This window comes from Halichoeres trimaculatus, unplaced genomic scaffold, assembly GCF_033239565.1.
Source record: "Halichoeres trimaculatus isolate MK-OKI-2021-1 unplaced genomic scaffold, fHalTri1.1 fHalTri1_scaffold_1, whole genome shotgun sequence".
NCBI classification, from domain to species: domain Eukaryota; kingdom Metazoa; phylum Chordata; class Actinopteri; order Labriformes; family Labridae; genus Halichoeres; species Halichoeres trimaculatus.
In genome coordinates this window covers 30550253-30568685 of record NW_027437179.1, presented here as the reverse complement: position 1 = coordinate 30568685, position 18433 = coordinate 30550253, and the positions used below count along the sequence as shown (strand labels likewise).

At 40.4% G+C, this 18433-nt stretch overlaps 1 protein-coding gene across 1 annotated transcript; it reads right to left on the bottom strand.

Moving 5' to 3' along the window:
• Window positions 1-1383: 1383 nt before the first annotated feature.
• igsf8 (immunoglobulin superfamily, member 8) lies at window positions 1384-16879 on the bottom strand. Its single transcript, XM_074676298.1, has 8 exons — window positions 16723-16879; window positions 16402-16557; window positions 10932-11312; window positions 9519-9983; window positions 7453-7631; window positions 6726-6978; window positions 4920-5378; window positions 1384-3858 (listed from the first exon to the last, which is right to left on the bottom strand). Exons 2-8 carry the CDS (start codon window positions 16454-16456, stop codon window positions 3731-3733), a joined length of 1920 nt encoding a protein of 639 aa, XP_074532399.1. The 5' UTR covers window positions 16457-16557; window positions 16723-16879; the 3' UTR covers window positions 1384-3730.
• Window positions 16880-18433: the final 1554 nt, after the last annotated feature.

Sequence of the window (18433 nt, the reverse complement as noted above, 5' to 3'; positions counted from 1 at the left end):
AGGTACACCCAACCACAGGCCAAGCTGAGCAGCTTCTTATCAGCGTTCCACAAAGCCTGAGTTTGTCCGCCTGCCACGTCCCTCTCAAGTCATACAGGAAGAACAGGATTAACATTTGCATTAGTGATGTAATGTTTTGTAAACTGATATACTGTAATACCAGAGGAGCTCAGAGAGCCACAGCAGAGCAGCTGCTATCAATAGAAGAATAAAACCTATTCTAGTCGACTTTGAACAAAATGTTAGCACTGCCTGTTTATCATGTGTCTTTATCTTCCTGTACTTTTTAAAAAAAATTTCATCTCTTTAAATCTTATACAAGAGTCTAATAACCAATGTGCTGTCACGGGTATATTTGACTTCTTTTGATGGATGCAGATCTCTGCAGCCTCTAATGAGACAACTCAATCCTTTCCACTGAGCTGAATTTTAAATGAAATCCTGCAGCATGAAGAGTAAATTATCAGCATGTATTTGAAGTCACATTTCTAGCTGAGCAGAAACCCAATATTCACTCTCGTTTTTACCCCACAAAGAGTAATGTTAAGTCAATTCTCCCATATACTCAGCAGTGTCTGCTGTGTTTAACGTTTGAATCACAATGGCTTTTGTCTTAAAGACAGGAGCCTGATTTTGGAGAGGATGAACCAATACAGTGAGCTGGAATGGTTGGTTGAGGAGAGAGATACTGCAGATATTTGTGATGGATGTTTGAGGGTCAGACCAGCATGCTGGCCAGGGTGAATCCTGCCTCTTGCTTGATGACAGCTGGGATAGACTCCAGCCCTCCATGACCCTGTACAGGATAAGCAGTAAAGATAATGGATGGATATCTGTGGGTTTTTCACCAAGAGTTTTTGTCTGGTCATGGAGCAGACTGATGTTCAGACTATGTGTGTTACAAAACCAGGAACTGTAAGACCACAAGCAACAGGAAAGGTTATTTATTTATTGTAATTTTGAATGCCTGAGAAAGCTGCAGCAGGGTATGTTTTGTTTGACTGTAGTGTGATCGGTCTGTTTACCTCTAGAACTGCATCACAAAGTGCTGAAAGTGAAATGAAGCTGAAAAAACCCCTCTGTTTGGCTGGTACTAACTCAGAAAATGGAACAACCACATGATATGTTTGGGTTTCGGTATATTAAATAGATGGAAAATATGCTCAGCTAGCCCCTTTTGTAAGTCTGATTTAATTTTTCTCTCAGCACAGCCTGTCCTCAAGCTGTCCCCAGCAGCTCAGCCGTAAAGAAAAAAAGAAAACACAGAATTAAGTGACATTATAAATCCAGAGCATTTTTATTGGTTTATCAACTGGCAGGTTTGCCAAAGCACCATAAGAAAAAAACTGAACAATAATCCGCCTTTTTAAATTTCAATGGCAGCAAGATGCGTTCAGGAACAGTGGTTTTAGAGCATAAGTAAACAATACAAACAAAACATAACACCTTGAAAAAAGAGTTTAAAACATCTTCAAAGAAAAGCATGACTTAGACAGCAGCTCTCACACTCTGCACGCAATGTGCTACACTGTTCACAGCTGGCTGTAATTCTCAGGGAAGAGAGATTGAAATGAAGCGAATGTGAGCCTGGTTGAGTGTAACAGAGAGAGAAAGAGGGGGAGGGACAGCAGGACACACACTGCGGCCATAAACAGGGATTACAGATGAACACGCAGATACTCGCATACTTCTATCTGAATGCCAGCCAGCCGAGCGCTGTGCCTCCGCTGCGACTGAGTGCACGTGCATCTATCCCTCTATGTCCGGGTTGTGTGTATGTAATCGTGTGTGAGTGAGCAAAATCAGCTTTGAGGAGTTGATCTGGAGCAAAGTGGCTCTGGGTGCGGGCAGAGCTGTGATTTTATTCCCTAATGTTCGTGAACAACATTTATAATCAGGGTTTAGAGGAGCACACAGGTTAGGGAGGACAGGCAGATTTTAGAGGGACTCTGAGGTCAAAGGGACTCACCATCAGACAGAAAATAATCGCTAAAGCCGAGAACCTAAAGAATGTCTCAGCAAAGGAGAAATTCAAAGAGACAGGGGAAAATTGACCTGGAATAATCTCATTAGAGAGCTGCCAGCTGGATGACAACAAATGTTACTATTTGTCTTTTTTCCACTAACGCAAATGTAGCTCTAAATGATCACACTCATTTGACCGCAATGTTCTTAAGTGTTATTTTAAACAGGAAGCAGAGGATGGATTTCACTCATTATAAGTGTGCAGACACAGTAAATCTGTCCAACAGATTTCTGCGGGCTAGCAGCGGGAGCTAAAGTCCTGATAAATCTTGGCAGTAGAAATATGTGGCCTGGACCACATGATGACTGTGATGATGAGGATATTGAGACTTCATCATGTCATATGACTGCACAGCTCAGGGATCCTAAACAGTGTGACACAACACAACAGACTTTCTGTGACTCAGTGTAACAAACAGGAATCTTTTTCACAGTACTTTCTCTATCTCAGTCACTTCACAGGAGCAGAGGAACCATCGCACAGAAAGAAGGAAAAAAAGAAAAGCTTATATTGTTCTGCCTCAAGCACAGCAAAGAAGTGACTTTTCAACTGAAAAAAAAAATCAAGTAAAAGAAGGATACAGAGGGGCTTTTTGGTCCCAGTGCTGTTAATGTCCAAGTGCTTGAAAAGAGCAGAGCAAACTGCTGCAGAATGTTAAACACAGGTGCTTTGCACAGGACTAACATGGCTACAATCTTACTTACATTGAGAAAAATAAAACAGCAAAACTTGTACAATATTTACACATTTTATCTCAGTGCATAATGGAAATCTTTTCCATTTCTTTGTCAGATCTACACAAGTCTGTATAGAATACTCACTTCAGCATTTAAGAGTCACAGGCGAGGAATGCTTGTGTTTAGAATCACTTCTCAATTGGTCCTGGCATCAGAAAGTCCTCGGCCTGAGCCTTACTTATTAAGTAACAGACAGAGACTTTGTTTACATGCAGAGTGCGGCCTGACTGCAGGCAGTGGAAGATCCCTGCTCGTATTAAGTTTCTGGAGGCTTAACTGCTCCCATCAGCATTCATGTGACTGTCAGTGGCAGTGCTAGAGGCTTAAGCATGCAGAGACGTTCAGGCTTTGTCGATGTTTGTAATACAAGAAAAGCATGCTGGAAAGAACAACTGGAACAGTATCATCACATTTTGTTTGTGTGGAAATAAAACCATTACTTATCACTGTCAGATCCAGCACCATTGGAAAACATCTGAACAAATAGGTGTCTTTAACACTGTGGCAATCAAAGGATGGCTTCTGTGAGAGTTGGCTTGACATTTGAATAAGGAAAAAAAATCTTAGATTTCTAAGACCTTGGAGCTTTTTAAAGTTGAAAAAGATTTCTACGCTGGAAAAGAAAACAATCAAAAAGGTTTCTGAGGCTTGGATTAAAAGGGTCACTGAGTGTTGGCTTTTAAATTCTACATTAGTATATTAACTTGTTTGAGATGGAGCTATCACCAAAATATGTTGTTTTCAGATAAGGTTTGGATATAAAAATACAAGAGAATATAAAACAGAATCTTTTGGCATTGATTGTAACAATGTTGGGTCCAAAACACATACAATGTTGTACCAGTTTGAGTCTTTTTTGAGTCTTGAAGTTATTTCTTTACCATTTCATCCATAATGTTCTGTGCATCATCTCTTTGTGCCTCTGTACGAACCTTCAGATTCCACAAAGCCAGCTACTAGCAGAAGCTTATTTTTGAGCGCGCTGCCTGGCCAGACGCTTCATGAAGCAGCAAGTTACAGTTGCTATGATGAAGATGCCCACGAACAAGGCAGAGGCCACTCCAACAACCAGAGGGATGAGGAGGAGGTCGGTAGCTGAGGAGAGAAAAGAGAGGAGGATGTAATAATGCAAACTGAGACCCTCCAGAAAGAAATACAACAGTAAAAACAGTAAATCCAATGTAAGATTTGGGGGGTTAATATAAATTTGTTTGTCCTAGGACAACACAGTTATAGATTTTGAACATTTTGGGAGGACATATTGATCCAAAAGCCGTTTTCGGGCCATCCTTCTGGATAAAAGCACATGTGCTCTGTTGATTTGCTCATCTGGTGCTGCTAACCCAGTCCATTTATTCTCAGCCTGGGAGCCACATCCATGTGGAGTAGAAAGAGGTCATCGACATGCTACCATAAATATTGTTGAAGCTATCCTGCACTGTGCTGGACACATTGATATTGTGCTTTTGACAAATGTTTAAAGATGGAAAAATACATCAAAATACAAACCCAGATGAGAGGAAAATGTTCCAAATAAGACTTGTGTGAAGTATGATCCATAAAATAATAAATAATGTTAAAAGCCTCATTTTACAGATAAAGTATTAAATTGAAATATTGACCTGTGAGTCATACAACACAGGAAGAGTGGTAAATAAGTCTCTTAATTCAAGGACTATGACTATGTTTTTCTCAATTGCTTTCAAGCCCCAAAGAGTTTAATTACAAGCGAACTGTTCCTCAAAGTGAATACCTACAACTTTAAGATGTAAATACATGTGAACTTTGACCTGCAGTCAGCCAGGAGGAAGGACTGTTAATGATGTTAATCAATCTGTTTAAAATGTAAGGGCATCAGCTGTGAATGCTTTAAATTAAAACTTTACATTTACACAGGACACACTCCAGCCTGTGACCTAAGGCTGCGACCTGTTCGATATCCAACTACAGCAATAAATCTGGATGGGAATTTGAGAGGGCAGCAGTTGCTCTTTGACCCCAACAGTCTGAGTGAAGCTGCTCATTAGCCAATCAGAAATAGCGTGATGAAGCTGGATTAAAGATGTTAATGAGTTTAAACTGTGGCTATTTGAAGAGAAGCAGCAAACAATAGATAACTTTTCTCTGTCTGTAATTCATCCACTGTCACGACTTACCTCTGGCATACAGGTAAACAGTCACTGCATTTGACTCTGCTCTGGATCCTGTGTTGTACCAGCCTCCATGTGGGTCCTGCCCCCAAGCCTCAGCATGACATGCATACATGCCCTGATCCTCCATTGTTGCTGTGTGAACCCTCAGTCTGTAGCTGACAGCGGACAGCCGGTCGATGCTAATCTCACTGGTGTTGGTGTAGATCTGTGCTACACCATCATACATGAGGGTAGCTACCACTGTAGGTTTCTCTTCAACAGGCGTCACTGGCAGAGTGACGTAGGCACCGGGCCTCTGGTCCTTCTTGATAAAAGGTGCAGGGATAGGCCACCGCAGCCACAGCACTTGAGCCTGGGCTGGACCTGTGGTTGTAACAGTGGCGTTGCAGATGAGTGTGATGGTGCTGCCTCTTTTTAACAAGGGACCTCGAGGGAGCTGAGCCACGGCTGAAACAAGCACATCTGTGGATGGAAGTGGATAGATCATGGTGGGTAAACAGTGGGTCATCATCCGTAGTCAATCAGATTAATTCATTTTAAAGAAAAATTAACTTTAATAAAAAGAAGACACATTTCTGTTGTAGTGTGACTATTTACACATAAAGCTCACTAAGTGACCTTCATATTTGTTACAGACAAAAAAAAACCTTAACAAATACTCATCTATTACTGTTAGCTTGTAGCCACTAGCTTAAAGTCACTCCACAATTTGAAGCATTTATCCAGTAATATAGTAGTCTACTTATTACTAAATCACAATATCCATCAATAATTTATAGCTACTGGCTGATAGAAAAACTATTTTGAGCATTAATCCCATATCTTTACTTTGAATGACTACTACAACTATTAATTCATAACGTTAGCTTACCATTTCCACCATTTTTGAATTGCATCAACTCTAAATATTTCAACAATTTATCCTTTTTTAACCTAAAATTTTCAACAGTGTATCCATTACGTTTAGCTAACAAGTCCTGACGTCTATTTTTAGGTAGCTGCTAACAGCAGGGCTAACTGTCCACTAAAACTACTGTTAGCCTTTAGCTCTTAGCTAATAGCCAACTTTTTAATCAAACAAGGTAACTTCAAACTAACTACTACAACTTTTTTCATTTACTGCTAAAAGCTACTTTATAGCCTATTAGTTAGCTTACTAGTCTACACATTTATCTAAAATTTTGACTTTTGGCCAGCTTTAACTTTCACCTTACCATTTTCACCACCTATGTGTGACATTAAGCTTCACTTTATCAACCAGTAATTTTTAGCTTTCTTTTGCCAACTGTGTATCCATTACTATTAGCCAACAATTCCTAACATCATCAATTTTTAGCTATCTGTTCGAACAATCTTGAGAAAAAATTTGGCTAACTATGCTGCAAACACAAGTGAATTACTGTCTGCTATGTAGTTCAACAGTTTAGCCGTTTGTTAGCTCGCACTGTCAATTATTTGTCACTATCCGATAGCACTCTTCACAATTCATTCATTACTCTTATCTAACCATTTAAATTTAACCATGCACGTAAGCTTGTATTTTTATCATCAGATTGAATAACATATTCTAACAACTCTCAATAATTTATCTACTTATCCAATCTAATGCTTTTAAACATTTAGCCATAAGTCTTTTCTATCATTTTTCACCAATCTATTTTTTAGGGGACTCTCTGACTTTCTTTTAGACTGATACTCATTTAGCTCTGCTTGATGATTCATCAAGTGCCCACTTGCTGCTTTTTATCTTTTCAGCTACTCCATTTTCTTTGCTGTTACTCTGTTTCAGTCACTGTCACAGATGCTCACCTTTGGTCTTGAGGTTGACAGTGACTCCCTCAGACCTCTGGGTGTGTGTTGCAGGAGTAGAGGGTCCAGGGTTTCTTCTTCCAGCATACACACTGACCACACAGCGATATACACCAGAGTCAAGAGGGCGGGCTGAGAAGAGCTTCAGAGAGTACTTTCCTTCTGACTCTTTCTCCAAAGAGCCTCTACTAGATCGGCTGGTGTCATCCCCCCAGCTCACTACACCATCAGGGCTCATACGGGCCACCTCAACCTGGACACAAAGAAAAGGTGTCAGATTGTGTTTGGAAGAAATCTTATACCAGGACTGCTGATACTTTATATCAATGCTTAGTGTTTCCTGAAGCATGCTGATGTGCTCATTATTGAATGAAAAACAGATCAAGACCCAAGTTTCAGGTGTAGCCTTGCTTGTAATCAATTCTACCTGCTTGAGGTTAGATCAATTTTCAATTCATCTATTATTAATGTATGCTTTTTTTAAGTGTATGAAAGCAGCTGGAGTTAAATTGCCATCAGGCTGACTGTGCTGAAGCATGAATGAAGACTTTTGATAATAAAGGAGACGTTCTTAAGACATTCATGCATAATTTACATGTTTTGCTGATGGCTGTACTTCAACAAATAACACAGCAGCATGTCAGACTGGGATTCAAAGTACATGGTACAATTTTTGTTTGAGGAAAAATAAAATGCCCAAATATGTCTAGAAAATATGAATGAGTACCTCAACACCCCCTGCTCCAGCTCCATCGCTGCTCACAGATCCCCTCTTCATCCATTGAACAAGCAGCCCTGAGTTAACATCAGACGGCATCCCCAACACCTCACAGGTCAGGATGAGAGGGGAACCGAGCTGCAGGGTCACCTCGCCTCGGGGTGAGGATGTTACACTCAGTGACTCCGCTGGAGAGCAGAAAGGAGAGGGGGGAGGAGAGAGACAGCTCTTCAGTCTGTGTTTGTAAAACTGGGATTCTTGTGGAACAGACAGGGCAGCTGTCCAAACTCATATCATGTGTAAAAGCCTCAATAAAATGACTCATACCTTAATTAGAACTGTATTGTTTCATTATTGCACCATTATCATAAATTAAGTTTGATGTATTCAGGAACACAACTGAAGCATAGATGTGGAAGGTCATATTGCAAATGAGTAGGTTTAAATCTGCTGAAGTAGAATAGTTCCCTATAGTTAGCAGTGATAGCTGGGTATAATTAGAAGGTATACTGGTCCATTGTGTGAGTGAAGCCTCATTTAACCACAACACTTCTCTACAACACAAATCTGCTCAATAATAGACACATTATTTATGTGAACAAAAGGAGACATGTCAGACTATTGTGTTAGTCAGACAACAGCAGCCAGGAATAACAATGCAGGCATTGAAGGGATTTGATGCTTCAGCTCCAGCTTCATTTATTTTATTGCTCAAGGGAGAACTATTTGTCCTATATAACTTGAAACCCTCAAACCAGTACTACTAAGAATAACCGGTGATTATGTCTTATTTTTTCTAAAATATATAAAAATCAGATTACCTAGATGAAGCTGCAAACCTGGAGTAACATCCTAAGTGTTACCAAACAGCAAACATATCAAGTTAGGAAGAGTCAGTCTGCCTCCACCATTGAGGATATTAAATTATGTTTGGAAAAGGGACTGCAGAATTGTTCCAGCAGTAATGGACACATCACTCTGACAGAAAGATGGTCACCCTCTTTGCCAGCTACTAGAGGCCAAGGTGGGAGAAGAGAGTTTTTAATCCTTTAGATCTACAACAGCTCTTCAGAATGTAAACTGAGCCAAGTGGCGAAGCAGCGGAGCAGTTATCCAGCTGTTCAGGCTGCCAACTATGAAAAACTTTCAAAGTCAGAGGGATCATCAATGGGAGAGCTAAGCATCACGCCTGTCAGTCAGGGAGTCTGACGGCTGAGAGCCCAAGCAGATAGAGAAGCTGCAGTTCGTGAGACGATGAAAACTTAAAGGTAGTATTTTACCAAACTGCAGGCATAGTTGTAGGCTTTCAAATATGAGACTATTTGTATCTTAATTCTTGAATGACTGAATTCATTTGACGGAAAAATAAGTCAACTAAATGAGTCAGCCTGTTTTTTTTAAATACAAACTGTGAGTGTGAACTTTCTACATCAATTAAAGCTATGTGTTTTGTCCCAAAAGATATGCCTTGTTTTTGTTTGCAAAAATCAAAAATACAATTGGCAAGTCAACAGATTAAGACATTTTACATTTATCCTAACAATAAGATGTTCATTCATCAAACAAGAAAGGTGGGAAAATGCTCAGCAGGTACCACCTGGTGAACCCAGCAGCTCATCAGAGCCCCAAACACACACTCTGTCCAAACGAGCCAACAAACAAGGCAACAAGCCGCCTATTGGACCTGTCAGTGTTCCGCTCAGTCTGCCAGCCAGCAAACTAGACATTCAGCTAAGCTCTGAGGAACACAAACACCCAGCCAGAAACCTGGAACAAACCCAACATGCTCAACAGCACTAAATGTCTAGGCCCACCAATGCCACAGTGAGAGCCCTTAGAGTCTTAAACTGACAAGAAGAAACCAAACTCTGCTGATTTATTTGAAGAACTGGAGAAGAAGCCGTTCATTTCTCAGTGTGCTTCACCTGCTGTTAGATTTCATTATTAATCTCTTCTTATTACAAATGTATGCTGATTTTCAAACTAAAAAATCAGCTGTGAAAGCTGCATATGGCTGCGCCGGGTAAGGGAATCTTTGATATCAACACGTTGGCACAGTTTTTGATCACACTGACCTAGTTGCTGCACTGTCAAGTTGCCAATATCCAGTGTCCTTTGTGCAATCTTCTGCCATGATCGATCAGGGTCCCGAATCCACTGTGAGGCTTCACAGAAATATGATCCTGTGTCATCCGGCTGCACTGTCTTCATCTTCATCACGTACAGATCCAGGCCCGCCTCCCCGCTCCTCTTCTCCAGAGTGATCTCTCCATCATCGTACCTCTTCTTGTACCCGCGGCCGGGGATGACCCCCAGAAGCTTGTCGATGGAGATGATCTCTCTGACAGTGCTCACCTCTCCTCCTGAACTGCTTCCCCCTGCACTATCTGCTCCGCTCCTCTTCCCAAACATGATGGACAGGTGGGTGAGCTGCTCCGACTGGATTCCTGCTGAGCATGTCAGCGTCAATTCGGCCCCCTCTGGTACTGGCTGGCTGGTGAGTGAGCGGATGTAGCTGATCTGGAGTGTGTCCGGGATCACTGGGTGCACAGAGACATAAACACACAATCATATTACTTTACATTGAGCTGATCCAGAAGCCTGATGAGTGGGAAAAAAATAAATCAAATCTCATTTCTACTGCCTGTGTGCCGTTTTGGCGTTTCTTTATTTAGAAAACTCATAAAGCAGGTTTCTGTGATTGAGTGAAAGCTGTTTACCAGCCTTGGCTTTGGGCACTAGCTTTGCCAAAGAAAGAGGGATTATGAAGATAAAACTCCTCTGCAGAAAAACTAACACCCAGCACGCTGCAAACATAAACAGAACACTAAGAAGAGGCTAAAGGAGCAGACTTCTGAGCTAACCACATGAATGGTCAGATGGATTTGTGAAGAGAAAAATATTGCAAAAAGATAAAAGAAGAACTCAAACTCCTGATACTGAGAATACACAACAGTTTATAAAACCAGGGTGATTCATCGATGAGTTCCTGATCTTTTGGATCTCTGCGACAGAACTTGAATCAAGTGCTCTAAATCACAGCTGAATGCTCTGCTGTCATCATGTCTTTGTTCCTTCATATTGTTTCGTAATAACATAATACCAGTGTCTCAGGGTGTGGTTGAGAAGATGAGAAGTTGTAGAGGCACGCAACCTTGACCTGCCTTCACATGACATTAAATGTGTGATGACAAGACATCCAACAGACAAATTTACCCATATTTATTATACTTATAATCTTAGGATGCTAAACTTGCCCAACTACTTTGTAAAAAGGTTTGCTATTTTTGAACATGGGGTTAAGATCAAAGCTCTAATTTTTACATAAATGTCAATAAAGCCACTCATCTCTTACTCCTGCTCTTTTATTGTATCTTATTATCCTCTGATGCATTAAGAAATGTATGAGTATGTATGTATCTTGTATCTCTTTACTAGATTTCCTGGCTCAAAAATCTCCATCACATGAAAAACTTTCCACATCTCACCTTTGACAGGCACTGTGGCGCTGTAGTTCCCCTTGTAGTTGGCGTCAGTACTGGGTGTGTAACATTCATACTTCCCCTGATCTTCAGGTCGTAGCCTCTGGACCACCAGCCGCACTTTGTCTCCCGAGTCCCTCTCCACTCTCACCTCCCCGTTCTTCACCCGGAGCTGAAATGGAGCATAGGGGAAGCCCGGGTCCCTGGTGGAGATGACTCCCATCTGCCTCCCACCAGCATCGTCCCTGTACAGGAACCACTCAAAGTCCTGCGTACGTGGGCCTTCGTATCCTGACACCGCACAGGGCAGAGAGAGGGGGAACCCTGCCACACGGTAGAGGGTTCCTATGGGAAGAGTTACGTCGCGACACACGGCATACTGGAGCACTGTGACGGAGAAATGGGGGGACAGGAAGAGAAGAGCAGCGATGAGTAGGGAAGCGTAATGAGCGGAAACAGTATGGTGCTCTGTGCAGGTCAAAGTCTTGCTGGCAGCATGTTTGTGACTCATGGGTCGATATCCTGAGCAGATGACCGACTAACTAACAGAGAATCAATGAGTTAAATAGCTCAGGAGAGAAACACTGAGCTGGGACTGCTTCCTGTGAATTAAATTACACATTTCTTAAACAGAACATCAAAGTAGGAACAGGGCCTCATTCCTAGATTACTGTGGTTAATTAAAGCCTCTCTGGGTGTTTTTTTTGCTTACATTTAAATAATCTGAAAATAATACTGATGCCTATTTATGAGCTATAAATTCAAACAAGAGCATTAGGGTGTAGATTGATTACTTCTATCCATGTTTTGCCTGAAACTTCTGCTGCAGGGTGGGTGTCAAACTAGGTCATGTGTTCCAGCACAGTAGGGAAACATGGTTTAAAAGCTCCTTAGATATGATGTACTGTTAAAAATATGTCAGAATTAGATTTAATTCATTAAAAACACTGCTTGTGGATGGGAAAGTTTAGCAGTAAAAGGAACCACTTTGTAGACAAGGGGTGCCAAAATCAAAACTTTGAAAAACAGTCGTTTGTCCAGTTTTGACAAGTGTTTAAATACTAGTTTCAGAAAATGGAATGTTTCACAAATTATAGGGATGGGCACTGAATATGGTACTTTTATTGGTACTGACCGAATTCAGTCTGTAGTACCGGGTACCAATTCACTAAAAACATTGCTAGGCACCGCCCTGTTGGCTATAGCTGCCTTTTGCTGCAACTCTCTCTTCTTTGTCTGTTTCTTGTAATTTTTTCGTCTCTTTTTCGTAATCTTTGTATTTGGAGTGGATCATTACTTTGTATGGCTCATTTGTTGGTCATGGACGACAAACTTTTTGTGGCTTCAGTGATAATTTTACTACTTTTTCTCCTGTGTTTGTCTGGAGATCCTACATGTAGCCATGGCTGCATTGTTTAAATATGAACTGCTGTTAGCAGCCTGTAGCATGTTATTGCTAACGGGTGTAAAGCCTGATGTCTTCCCACAAGGTGAGGAGAAGGAGGACGACGTGCTGGTTCTCAGGTGTGAGCTAAGAAGTTACAACATGGACCTGTCCTTCCATCCATTGTTATTGGGAACGTAAGATCTATCTTCAATAAGATGGACAAGCTAGCCATGCTGACCCAGCAATAAAGGGAATACCAGGAGGCAGAGTAGCATCATGCTATTCGCAGACATGGCTAACGGAGCTAGCATCAGACACCAACGGCATGTTGGAAGAGCTTCATCTGCTGTGAGTAGACAGGATCTAGGGGACAGAGATGGAGCATGACCGTAGAAGCTCAGTCCTGGACCCTGTGGAGGTGGAGACTGGCTGAACTGGACAATGATGGACAAGCTGTCAGCATCTATTTTCTCATGGACCTTTTTGCACTTTCTATACACTTTCTTACTTGTGTTTTCTTAATTGCTGCTGTGACTTTAATTTCGTTGTACTTGTTACAATGACAATTAAGTTCCATTCTAAAATCAAAAAGTAACACATCCTTGTGACTGAGAGAGTCAAGAGAGAAGGCTGAGACTGAGCAATTTTCCATGCTGGCCATAAACACAGCATCTCAAGGTTATATACTGAAGAATAAATGTTTTGAATTTTTTAATCAAGTTTTTTTAAATTAAAAAAGTTGATATCTATCGCAACATAAACACATACAAAAATACCGAAAATTACCATTGAGCACCAATACCAATTGCCAGGTACTGGGTATTGGTACCGCATGGTTTCAGATGTGATTGGTACCCATCCCTAGCTGTTCATAACTATTCTCAATACTGTCAGAAAAAGTGAAACTATACTGCTGACTTTGACATCCACAGTGAGGTTTTCTCCCTTTTTGTCTGACAAGCAGCCAAAAACTGAAAGGTTTTCACTTTGCTGACACAGAAGACAGAGAATACCTCATCTGGGAAATTCTTTGAGAGATGTTTGTCATTTTTACGCACACAGACGTTATCTTAATGTCTTATCCTTATGGTTGTAAAGTAAGTGCTGACCAACTGTCCCACACTAATCATTAAAGCTGTATAAAGAATGCTTTACCCCTCTTTGAATTTCTTTTCCAGTAACAGAAAAACAATATTCTACAGAACCTTAAACTCTTTCTTTCCTCTGAACTCAAAACACGCTCAGTAGGCGTTTTTGCTGGCAGTGCAAGCAGTGCTCCATGACACAGTTTACTATGAGGTTTGTGGGTTGCTGTGAGCAGCTGTTATCAGGTTTAGACAGAGATGTTGCTGCTCAGTTATACAAAAAGTAATTCTGCTTTGTTCAACATAGTAAAAAACAAAAGGTCAGGGCTAAACCCGATATCCCCTGAGTGAGAAGATTTAACTCAAGACAAAACAGGGAAAAATGAAATCGTCGACATCCCGTCAGCGTTTGACTGTAGCCTGGCAACACAGCAGAATTTCAGTTTTGTTTATAAGAAAAAATATTCAGTGATGGCCTCAGGGCTGAGAGCAGCCAGCTTCCAGGTTCAGGCTGCATTGTATTTCACTGAGTCTCATTGTGTGGCTGCATACCCCACTTCCCTTGAAACATCTCTGGCATAGCTATGGGTTCAAATCACAACGGAAAATCTCAATACTGAACCTCTACAAAGATGAGAACCGAAACCTCTCATGCCTTTACCACTGTCTCCTGATAAGAACATCTACCTAAAAGTTTCACACACTGGCACAGAGTCAGTCAAAGATAAGAGACCACTCTTTAAACAGAAACTCTACTTTTTTAACCACTATCTCACTATCATTCTGCTGCATCTTCAACTGCAAATACTAGTTAATGATTTTATCTTCTGAAGGTGAGAAATAGAAAAAAAAAAACCTTTCGCAAGCAGCCCTATTTTATCTGTCTATGTCTATTTTTCTGCCATTTTATTTTTTCACCAAAACTCATTTCATTTTGCAATTATTTTTGCATTCAGGGCTTTCTAACCAATCAACAGGAATGGGACAGCATGGAGCCCAGACAACTCAAATAAAACTTTATCTTTTTTAAATAAAATGTACTCTACAGAGCCTACAAGCAGCCTTGCTTTCCCCTAAAAAACCGCAAATTTAAAAAGCTCATTGCTTTACATGAACACTGACAACAAACTTTGATCACACAATTGCCATTACAGGCCAAGTAATGTCAGTTTTAGCATGTGAAATAGGGGAATCTCTATTTGAGGCTAGAAAACCCTAAAATCTGAACCAAGAAAGGACTGATATGTACAGAGTTTACAGGAAGCTGTTTAAGAGGTTACAACAAAAACCTGCACAACAGGCCCTGTACTGTTTGTGGAGGAAAAAACTTTTTTTTGGAAACACTAAACATGTAAAAAGCCAGTTGCCTTTGAATTTAAATTTCCGTGTGATGCTAAAAGCTAAGAAGTTAAAAGATAATCTCAATTAACAAATAAGATTATCCTCACATAACAGTCTACAAACATTCACTCACATGCGAACTGTGAACACACCATCAACCAACGCCCTTCACAGTCACTTTAAACTGATAAATACCCGATCAACTAGAAAGACCAGACAGGTACCTGCTGACACTCCCACCTGTGTGTCAGACCTAAAATCAACAGGAGCTTTCTCACAAGCTGAGGCGCGGCCCGATAACAACACGCCCATGGATAATGACATGGGAGTCTAGTGGGAGGCTTAAGCGGATCAAGCCCTAATTAACATTGGGCTGGGACTGATAGGTCTGGGGGACACAGAGGCTTGTGACAATGCTCGATACTGTCTGGATTTCAGGGTGATGGAGAGGAGGGAGGAGGCCCCCATATTCCTACAAGAGACCTGTAAAACGATGTATGTTAAGGTGCATTCTGGTTCCCCCTGTGCTCAGGAACTATTACTGTGTGATTAATGGATATGATTCACATGCTTACTAATAATGTGGGCCAGGAGATGATTTTAGGGTCATTTAGTGGACTCCTTATCTTATCTTGATGTTGGGCTTCTGCTAATAAAATTTTATTAACATTTATGGGTCTAGACCTGTAAATGTTTTGTAAAGTGTCTTTAATTAACATTTGTTATGATTTGGCGCTATACAAATAAAGATTGATTGATTGATTTCTTTCGTGTCCATTTACATGGAGGATGTCACAGGTTGTCATGATTTACCTTAACTGAGACGCAACTTACTCATTGTTTATACAATCAAGATGCCATTTTAGCAAATTAATTTTTAGAACTATATGATTATTAAATGAAAAACGATGGAGTAAAGTTAAATGCCACATTTGCATCTAATGAGACTTTTTTTTGCTGTTGGTTTGGTTTTAAGATACTTGTTATTTCTCAGTTAAATACAGTCCAAATATTACATAAGTCTTCCTTGTTGCTTGTTCATGTTAATAGTCAAGATTCAACTCATGTTGATGCTACTTTTAACCTCGCTCCAAGAGAACATTAAACAGAAGCCTTTCAGAATAAACTTGGCTACACTGAGAGGAGAAAGCAAGCAGTAATATCTCAAAATAACCATTTGAACACTTGACACATAGATACTGGCCTTTACATAGCCGTGAAATTACACCCATATCCTATTGATTTTGGTACTTTTGCTTGACGCTTTCAGGATTCTACCAGGAACTCGTTTTATTTGCCAAAACACCTGTTTCTCTGAGCCAACAAGCCAAAAATCCAGGATAACGTCCGGGTGTGATACTGTTTGATAACAGACCGTTGCAGAGCGTTTAATGAAAAATAATGCCCAGCAGGCCACAGGAATGTGAAACGCTAGTAACTGCTGAATAAAATGACACATGGAGAGAAAGGAGTAGCGTTCACAAGCGACGACAAAGGCTGCACAGATGAGACGAACAAACCAACGTGCAGCTTTTGATGTATAAATTAATAGTCTGATTGGGAAGCTTCTAGAAACAATCATGCAAATGCGTCTCGTGACAGATGGCAGCGCGGTTTTAGTCGCAGAAAAAAAAACAAGCAGGTACATTGCGCCAGCACTCACCCCCATGTACAAATACGAATAATGCTGCTTTCATCGAAGCCATCATGGTCCTCATCTTCCCCCCCAGCGTCCAGATGGATTATGGTGACTCAGATTTCTCTCTCCGTGTTCCTCTGCTCGTTTATCGCCAACCATCCCGCCGTGGAGACCGACTGTCTGCAGCAGCAAACCACAGACACGATCATTTAAAAGAGGGGAGATAAATAATAATGAGCGCAAATTTAGCAACACCGGGATTACACACAAAGCAGATAGCGATATATGCGATCACTGATACGTAGATGTTTTTCAGTGTGATCATAAATATGCAGAGTTGATCACCTTTTTCATGCATCTCCGTCAACACATCGATTCCTCCATGATATCCAGGGTTAGTTTTACATTAAACCGCCTCCTCGACAGACATGCCGTCCCAGTCCGGCCATGGAGCGGTTGGCATCACAGGGGGTTGGGTGTGTGTGTGTGTGTGTGTGTGTGTGCGTGTGTGTGTTTGTTAGTGTGTGTGTGTGTGTGTGGTGAAAAAAGGAGGCGGAGCATGCATGTTAAAGAGGCTCCTGGATAAGAAATTAAAGAGGTGCCATTGGTTAAGAAAGCGACGATGGCATTTTGAACCAATGATAACTGACCGTTGAAAAAGGTTCGAGCATTACACCGCTAGAGGGCGCCACAACAGAACACATACATGTAGGCAAGTCTATGTAAAAAATACATGTCAGGAGTGGCAATAACTTATAAAAATGTGTTTTGAAGATTACATCCGCCACTTGTCAGCATAAGCACACTGATTGTATTTTTTCCCCCCAAAACACTATTGGTGAGTTTTTCTTTGTTGACATGACTGATTAGTTTTCCTATGCAGCACGAAACGCATGTTCTAAAAATGTTATCTTGAAAAATATTAACTGTTTTGAAATATGAGACAAAAAGTAAATGGAAAGTAGAACATAAATACAATGAGAATCCACTGCTAGTTTGACAAAAAAAAATGTAAGCATTTTGAAACCTTGACAGAATCTCAAAGATTCATGATACTTTGGTGGCAATGGCTAAACACTTATTTGTTTTCAACATCTAAGAACAAGAAACTGATTTTCAAGATGCTCCTTAAAAATTTTCATAAACTCTTTTTTAAAAATACATCATTATTGCTGAGATATTTCTAAATGTTTCAAGAAATTAAAGCTCCTGTGAGGATTTTCAATGCTTCTTGTGACAAAAAAGGTGGTACATCTCGTCTCTGCAGTTTTTGTCCCCTTTTATTTTTATTTACCAGTCAAATTAAATTTTTGGAAAAGAATGAAAAAAAAAGCGGTTCCTGTTGATATGAGATATTTTGTCTGGTACCTACCCTGAAACAGAGGGTTCATGCATTAAAATTTCCTCCATGGAAATTTTCAGTCTTCTTCCTGCTAGTCTCATGTGCTTTTGTGGATCATAAATGGGCATCCATGTTAATTTCTTGGCGTTTTAAACAAATTGAAAAATACTCACAGGTGCTTTAAATGAAAGCTATAAACTACATGGATAACATGGTACTCTAAAACTGATCCCTGTTTCAATTTTAAAAAGAAGCTATCCATAGCAAATCTCACAAACCCAGGATTTTCCATGATGCAACTGTACCAAAATTATACATAAAAAGAGAGGTTTTTGTTTTCATGGTCAAATTTCCAAGACTTTAGATCAATGTCCATTTGCAGATAAACAAAGAAGAAACAGAAATGGCTGCTGTTACACTGACAAATGGCTGCAATTACCCGGGCTTGCTTTAAGAGTTTGTAAGCTGTCACTAACAAAATGGAACCATTCAACATGATGAAACAGCCAAGGTCTGAATTATTACAAAGGCTGAAGCTGAATTAAAAGCAAAGTTATTCGTTCAGCTTTTTTTACTCCTGTCTTTGGGCTTTCTCATGCTGCCAGTTATCCTCCTTTTTGGGGCACTTGCTAATTTTAACACATTTTTGTTTTATTGCTGCAGGCCTCCCACTCAAACCAATTTCATACCTTTAAATAAAATAAAATGCAGAAG

Coding starts and splice junctions, on each gene's coding strand:
- igsf8 (XM_074676298.1), bottom strand. CDS start 16,456: ATGAGGACCATGATGGCTTCGATGAAAGCAGCATTATTCGTATTTGTA. Junction 7,632..9,518: donor CTTGACAGTGCAGCAACTAG/GTCAGTGTGATC, acceptor TCTGCTCTCCAG/CGGAGTCACTGAGTGTAACA. Junction 3,859..4,919: donor TGTTTACCTGTATGCCAGAG/GTAAGTCGTGAC, acceptor TTCTCTCCTCAG/CTACCGACCTCCTCCTCATC.